Below are 8,610 nucleotides of genomic sequence, written 5' to 3'. Positions count from 1 at the left end.
TCTCCAACCAAATACTAAAAAGTACTCTCTCTACTTCTGATTAATAACATATTTGGTCAAGTTGAAAAATCTATTTATTTTGAGAAGTACTTTTAGAGAAAAATAATTTTTATTTCAATAATCAACTTAAAAATCACTTTTGAGTAATAATTTGTGTTTTGTCAAGTTTTTCAAAAAGTACTTTTAAATATCAAATTGCGAATAAGAACATAAAAAGATGTACTTAATAGTTAATATTATACAAATATATAAATAATTATAAATATTTATTATTGAAGACAATACCTAAGTTTTTTATTTTATTTTATTTAAGTAAATATAAAAATAAAATTGAAAAGTGCTTTATTCTTTCAAGATGATTTAAATATATCAAAAAATCATTCAATAAATATGAAAATTCATTCCAAAATTTATTATATATTACTTAATAGTTTAAAGTAAGTAAAATTAATTTGGTATATACAATATTTTGCTAAGGATATTTTTGGTAGGAAGAAAATTCAAAATTACTTGTGCTTTTGGGGAGAAACTATTTTTCTCTACTTCTTAAAAATTGGTTTTATTTATCAAAAGTACTCCCCCCCCCCCCCCAAAAAAAAAAAAAAAAAAAAAAAAAAACTTGATCAAACATATAAGAATACTCTACTGTGGGAAGGGACGGACGATTCATTTAAATTATTAACTTTTCATGCGAAGCCTATATATATATATATATAAAGACGCATTAAAAACTCAATCAAAATTAAATCTGAACATATAATTTTAACAAATATTAAAAGTTAAAATTATTAAATTTAAACTTTGAATCCACCACTAATCATGTGTAGGTGGTTCTCAATTGGGCTCAAAGTTGTTTGCCAATGAAATGAAAAAAAAAACTATTTTATAAACTGGTGAGGGATAGAAGTAGAGATAATTTTCTCTTTTTCTTGAACTGATAAGAATGCTTCCCCAAGCATAAATAAAGTCCAAGAAACAATTTCTAGTACAAAAATGAAGTCACAAATTTTTCCTGTTACATAAAGAATATGCTTTAACAACTTACTAGCAAAAACATGTTTCTTGATGAAAGCAGATTCTAAAAATTATGATATATTATCTGGTATCTTACTCTGACCTAATTAGCCAACAAAATAAGGATGTTTTTAGCTCATTAAACACCCAGCAGACGTTCATTGTTTCCGGCCTGCTCCTGTTTTCTTCGATATGAGGTGAGCTCAGGCAGGAAGTTCGAGTTTGGTGTTATTCTTCCAGCTGCAACCGAATATGACCAATGAGTTATAACATTACAAGGATGTAGCCCGCATATGCTTTTTACAGGAATGATAAATTTTTTTACCTTTGGAAGTAGTAATAGAAGAAATCAGCGTAAAGCGCTGTCTGCACGAGGCCTGCAATCCACGCTGCAATAACAAAGACAAACAAAGCATAGAAAAGTAGTCATTTTCATAACAAAACACATGAAACAGGAACCTTAAAATGATGTCTGTTTGGAGGTAAAATGCTAGTTAGATCTACAAACACAGGCATTCTTGTATCCAAGCAAGGAATAAACGAACAAACAAAGAAATGACAAGAGGTAGGTGGTGATTCATACTTATCCAATGTACAAAGTGCGGTTCTGTGAAGTAGCGATATACCCAGTTCAAGATGTAGAGTGACCGATATGCACTGCAAAACCGGAATCAAGAAAACAGGTCAGGCAAATTTGTCATGGTTTCCACGGTCACATGAATGAACAATGTGAAGAGCATGAACGAAGAATGGTTGCTAAGTCCAAGTCTCCAAATTTTTCCAGAACGCTCTTAATCCAAGAGCCTTGTAATAACACAAATGATTGTTACATATCCTGTTGGCTGACAAGCAATATGTTCATTGCCGAAAGGTGGTTGTTGTCGAACTGCATGAACCATGTCTCAATAAGAAAGGGAGCGCTTTGTTTAATCACTTGTCTGTAACCATCACATGTAGGCAAATGTTTTTTACACGAGCCAAGCCTGTGGCTTCTTTTATGATGTATGGCAGAGACACAAAAGAAGGAAATCTGTCAATCTAGTACCTGATGAATTATGTGACCGTCTTATCTAACAGCTTAATTATTATGTATTTAACCCTTAACAGGTCATGTGCTACAACAAGAAGAATTGTTTCAGGTGTGAAGGAAGACGATGATACAGGGATGGATGGATGGATCCAACTATATGTGCCTATGAACTAAACCATTCTCCTGGAATAAGTTCTTGGGTGCGAAAAAACCAAGGTATGGCCTAAGAACCATTTTATAAGTAAATGAAAGCAAAGTAAAATTCACAATCCATTACAAAGAAAATACATACAACAGGAGGTGGTACAAGGACTCTATCAGGCTTCACCATTCCGATCATTTTAAGATTTAAAAGGTGAGACCGCACTCTTTGCAGCTCCCGTATTCGATCCCCCCCCCCTCCCCCGAGAGACCTAGAGTGCTTTTGGAGCTTTTCGCCCTTGACAACACTGCTACAAGCGAATACCCACCCCTCAAAAAGAATCAGCAAGATAAATAGAAACTGAGATCTTCATTTGAAAAAATAGAAACCGAGATAAAAGCCCTTAGCAAACAAAATAAGAAGAAAAAAAAAGAAGGAAAAGAGATTGAGATGTGAGCATAATCAACTTTCGCAAATGGTAAGAAAGGAAAGATACATCACCCCAAGAGTAAAATGTATTGTCCAGTCAAGTTGTCTATATTTCTCGTTCTCTGCAACAAGACCAGCTGAGGAAGGATGGCAACAGCTTCCAAGAATATGGAAAAGGTCCACATTATCTGGTAAAAAATGCAACCACATGTCCTTGATAATGAATATACCAATTAACGAGAAAGTGGAAGCACATCCAAGTAACATAATAATATCCACATCTGAAATGCTACAACAAAAATTGAATGCCAAAATGAGCGATAGAGATGCATCCATACCTCCTTGAAGGTAAACTTCTCATGTATAACAAGAGCCAATACCAGGCAAGGAAGCACAAGGAAAATGTGACGAAAAGTATCCTGGTCTTTGTCATAAGATCTGCGCACAATTTTGTGATGCCTCATGTACCACACAATGGATAAAGAGCTTCCCAAGAAAACCAACTTCATTGTAGTATTGTATAGTGAAATAAAGTCTGTAAATATATCCAAGTAGCGAGTAACAAAGACGAGAGCATACAGCTCTTGAGTCTTCAGAGAAATACCTGTGGAAAAAAAAACATTAATTAACAGAGTCTAGTCACTAGATATAGCTTTATACTGTGATACCAAATTAACAATTTCATCAAGCAATAACAATTATCTATATACAGACATTTGACCAACTATAAAAACTACGAAAGGACAATTGCACACGATCTGCTTGGTATAGATAAAAAGAATGTTTTTGTAGCTTGGCAGCTTCTTTAAGGGATAAATCTCGACCAGCATAATGCAGAGTGCATCAACAGTTCCAACAGTCCAGGTAACATCACTCAAGGCCAGGGCTCGTATTGAATCATGCTTACAACGCAATCAAAAGTGCCCAATTTCGCTTAATGTGTCTCGATGCGCGGCTTAACTCTTGGTGGCTTTAATGCAAATAAGGTTATTTGTATGACTTAGGCACCTTTAATCGTTCATTCCAGCTATTTCACTTAACGTCCACTCAAACATTGACAAACCTACCCTGCTTTTCCTTATTCTGGTGAATATAGCCACATCAAACAACTGAATAGAACAAGCATCCATTTATTTGGGCTAGTAGGCAATTAAACATAGGCATCAGACACATAAGGCGTATCCATTATAACCTCTATATCATCATTCTGCTACTTCAACCTAATATTTCCACGATACCAGTACACACGAAGCAACTAAATCCTTACTGAGATATCTTTCAAAATCATTACTCCCTCGTAAATCATTACAGTAAAGGCTTTGTATTGAAGTTCCATCTCTTTTTTATGGGTAAAGATTATAGAAACAGGAACCAGACACCAAGATGGTGACTGAGATTTACAAGAGTGGGCATTCCCCTATGCAAAATGACAAACCGCGTTCCATCTCTCCTCCTTGTAATCAACAATTCTAGGACAGATTGCTCTAGTAATAGTCTCTAAAAAGTATCTAGATTAAAGGGCAGCCCGGTGCATCACGCAGGGTCTGAGGAAGGACCGCACCCCAAGGAATGTAATGTAGACAGCCTAACCTAATGCACACATTAGTAGCTGCTTCTACGGCTCGAACCCGTGACCTTTTACCGTTGCTCCAACGCTCCCCTTCCCTAAAAGGTATCTAGATTATCAAATTAAAATTAAAAGTAAATTAAATAAAATATAACTCAAGCAACAGGCATACAAGTATACACACGACAAACTTTTTCTCTTCAGCATTATTCCAATATTATCGGGTGTCCCAAGAGGGGACATCTTTTTCTCTAATGTATAAGAAAACTAAAAAGTCAAAAGAGTTCAATCCCTTCTTGTTCTTAATATCACATATCCATGTTTATGTACACCTCACAAAAGAACCTTCATGCCCAAAGTCACTTTAGCCTTTGAGGATAATGTCGCTCCATGAAAAAGGTTAACCAAAAATGAGTGAAAGATTATCCTTCTCTTAAACAATTTTCTCCGCTGTTTGTGCCTTTGTGGTGATGTATATTCATAACATATATCCACATTTATTTGCCTCGGAAAGCATACTAGTAATTTTAACTTACTACACTATTCTCTAATTATTTCCTCTCAAAAAATTCTAAGAAAAGGAGCTCTCAGGCATTATAGTTTTGGTTCAATTTACACATTTCTCGTTTAATTTCTAACAAATAACATGTCATTATCCAATTAAGCATTAGATTCTGCTTTCTGCAATAATGCAATATACAGGAGCTTCAACAACAGGAAATGCAATCCATTCACCTCATCAGCTCAAAAAAGAACCATTTGAATAAAATGGTCAATATTACAAACAAGATAATGCATCTATAAATCCTAATATTAAAACGAAAAAACCCAACACAAGCATTTTTCCTATTTCAACAAATACCCATGATTGTTCACATCAATATAATATACCAATCACTTAAAAATGAAGAAATGAGATGAAAACCAAAAACTTAAAACGTAACTATATACAACACATAAATTTAACTTTTTTGCTAAAATAATGGAAAATACCAGCACAAGATTTAATAGTGTGGATCTTGAGGAGCAAAACAAGAACACTAGCCAAATGGGTCATGTCCCCAGCAAGCCTGAATATATTCATATTTGCTTCTTATTTTGAACAAACCCCAGAAACAGATCTGCTCAGAAAATCCTTTTTTGGGTTACAGATCTTGGTTGATTTACACACACACACACACTGAGTTTTTTGTTTCTTGAAAAAATTGTACACAAATGTTTCGGGCCAAAATAAGATTTCGTTTTGGTAACGGTAAGAAAACGGGTTTAACGGCGTTAGGCTAAAGAGGGAAGTGGTGTTTTGCAATCACCTATGTACGTGTCTTATCCAATCAAAATTTAGCTTCAAGCGTGTGAAAAGTGTTGATTAATAGTACTCCCAATTTATATGGCACGCTTGAGGAGTAATTAAAATTAAAATTTAAAAAAAATGCATGTTTAGTGAATTGCCCGTTTTTTTATTTGGAAGGTCGTTTACTTTAGCATTTATTTTTATAATAACCATCCAGATTTTAAAGGTCCGACTAATTCAAATTTACATCATGTATAGCTTAACCTGTTGGCTATAAGAATTTTTTTATTTTTTCAAAAATATTTTACTTTTTTTAAAATCAGCGGTTCGATCACCCCACATATCGACGGTTTTTTATTTGTCCATGAAAATTTCAAAATTCACTCGAAGTTGAATTTTGGAATTTTTGAAAAACTTCAAAAGGCTATTTTTTAAAATTTTCACTTCAAATCACTTATAAAAGTTCAAAAAACAGCTCCAAATTGTATTCATGTCCAAACACAATTTTAATTTTCAAATACTATTCTTACTTAAAAATTTACTTTTTTCCATAATTTTACAGTTCTTATGTCCAAACGCCCACTAAATATTCTATATGAGGAGTTTTTCTATTTTCAGAGCTCGAATCAAAACTCTTAATTAAAGAAAGATGGTATTCCATCTGTCCTAACACATCATCAATGTGATTAATTATATATCGTATTCATTTTATTTTTATTATTTGGTTAGAAAGGATAGAATTTTATATATCAAACTACTATTACAACTATTTACAAGTAGCGTCCCCTTTCACATATTTATTCACATATATAAACAAAAATAGTTCCCAATTTGTCTGCATCTAATACATTTGAGGTACACATAGAAAGAACGGCAACAACAACAACGACCACCCAGTATAATCCCACAAATGGGATCTGGGAAGGGTAATATGTACGCAGATCTTACCCCTACCCCGAAGGATAGAGAGGCTGTTTCCAGGATAGAAAGAACGGCAACAAAACATGATATTAGTAATAGTAATCTGCTTGACATGTTTCTTTTGGTTTTGTTATTTGGTGTTCGACAATTATATTGGTGCTTAGCAATTTTAGATTCGCACTAAAGGAGAAAGCTTGACGTACTAAAAAATTTATCATTCTTAGAATTCCAACATGAGAACTAGGAATGTCAATGAAGCGGAGCGGGACAGGTTTGAGCTTAACCTGCAAAATTTTAATCCGCTCCGCCCGACATAGCATTTTTTTCTATTTTCACCCCACCTCGCCCCGCCCTGTCCCGCCCCGCAATTTATTTATTTATCATTTTATTATTTTTGCTGAAAAACACAAATTTAATATTTTATTTTTTAAAGTTTCTTAAATCCCTCAATGGATCCAACTATTATATTTTTATTTTCAGAAATTATAATAGAAAATATTACTGAATTGGAACGCGTAAAAACTGGAAAATAAACGAGTTGAAAAGTGTAAAATCAACATATTATATACCTAAATTTAGGTATTAACTTGTACTTGATAAATTTCCGTATAACAAATATGCACCATAAATTTTATATAACTAGTTTTTAATATGTAATATGTAAGCTTTGATGGTAAGCAATCTCCACTTCCAATCAAGATGTTGTGAGTTTGAGTCTCCCCAAGTGTAAGGTGGGAAGTTTTTGGAGGGAAGGATGTCGGGGGTCTATTTGGAAATAGTCTCTCTACCCCAGGGTAGGGGTAAGGTCTGCGTACACACTACTCTCCCCAGACCTCACTAAGTGGGATTATACTAGGTTGTTGTTGTAAGCAAGCTCATATATGTGTGCTAATACTTAAATGGACAAGGTCCTTGGCGCGTATAGGTGAATGTCTTGTATAGTTAGTAGTAATAATTTTAACACTTATATCCTAACAGATAACTGCTTATTTATTAAATCAGTTTCAGCATTTAAAGTTCTTTTCCGCACCTAATGTTTATCAGCTACTCCAAGTCAGCTAATCCAAACGGGCTCTTAAACATACCATTTCCAGATATTGGAAGTGGTCGGTTAGAATATTTAGATCCCGTTTGGATATAGATTTTTTGTATTTTGCTTAAAACTCTTTTTTTAAATTCAACCAAATCTATATCCACACGCTCGCTTAATTTTGATATGAAAGAAGAATTGAGAAACCAAAGCATATGGAATCTATTGGTACATAATAAATAGTAGGAACTAAACATGTCAACAAGCTCAGACTATAGAAACCAAAGCATCGATTAGCTAGAGTATTAATTGCTTCAGTTTTTTCAAATGCTAAAACCTTCAGATCCAATCTAGAGGCCATAAGCAAAGTGAGGACATTGATTAGTTGACTAATTACTTCAAAAGTAAATTAATTTCTAAATAAATCTGACACTTCCCATCTAGAGACTAGAGAAGTAGAGATATTCCCTGTTGTAATTTTGGAATATTCTTTGTGAAAGGGAAAAGGCAAACAATTAAATGTAACAAAAAGAATTTTATTTTGAGATACTTCTTTTTGGAAATTTTTATGCGGAGATTAACTGTTCCTATTTTATCAACCAAACGAGTCCCTAAATTTATAAGCTGTGTTGCATTTTATATCGAAATTAACTCTTCTTAAAAGACCAACCAAATAATGTATAATGTGAAACTTGTCCTTAATATAAGGTTAAGTGCGCATATAGTCATTCTCAGGGATACTATTTAAAGATTAGTCTTTAAATTAAAAATCCTAATTTCAGGACAGTTCATGATATTTTTGTCCTGAAAATTTAAACGGCAAATATAAAATTCAGGATATACTGGCTAATTCCTAAATAGCAACCCTTTAAAATGCCTATCTGGTGTCATTTTTACACAAAATATACAACATATAAGCCTGTATAATTAGCTGGGCCGGACAATTGACATGTTGTGAGGCCCAACAAGCTATGAGTGAGCAATAGTGGGCTATTCCAACTTTATAAGACCCAAATTCAAAAGCCCATTTCCAAAAAAACAAAGAAACATTTTCAGCTTTCCCAACCAAAAAAAAAAAGATCAACAAAATTAGAGAAAAGATTCTCAGAGCTAAATAATGTGAAAAGAAATAGATCCCCTTTGTTGGAATGATAACAGTAAGGGTGTACAAAGGAAACCGACAAAT

At 33.6% G+C, this 8,610-nt stretch overlaps 1 protein-coding gene across 1 annotated transcript; it reads right to left on the bottom strand.

The window, feature by feature from the left end:
• Positions 1 to 907: 907 nt before the first annotated feature.
• On the bottom strand, positions 908 to 5,464 carry LOC104233882 (ER lumen protein-retaining receptor). The gene is made up of 6 exons (XM_009787346.2): positions 5,176 to 5,464; positions 2,954 to 3,219; positions 2,688 to 2,803; positions 1,598 to 1,671; positions 1,340 to 1,403; positions 908 to 1,254 (listed from the first exon to the last, which is right to left on the bottom strand). Exons 1-6 carry the CDS (start codon positions 5,264 to 5,266, stop codon positions 1,218 to 1,220), a joined length of 648 nt encoding a protein of 215 aa, XP_009785648.1. The 5' UTR covers positions 5,267 to 5,464; the 3' UTR covers positions 908 to 1,217.
• Positions 5,465 to 8,610: the final 3,146 nt, after the last annotated feature.

Source organism: Nicotiana sylvestris, chromosome 1 (assembly GCF_000393655.2).
Source record: "Nicotiana sylvestris chromosome 1, ASM39365v2, whole genome shotgun sequence".
Lineage (NCBI taxonomy): Eukaryota > Viridiplantae > Streptophyta > Magnoliopsida > Solanales > Solanaceae > Nicotiana > Nicotiana sylvestris.
The sequence above is the reverse complement of the archived record's forward strand: the minus strand, read 5'-3'. Positions and strand labels throughout refer to the sequence as shown.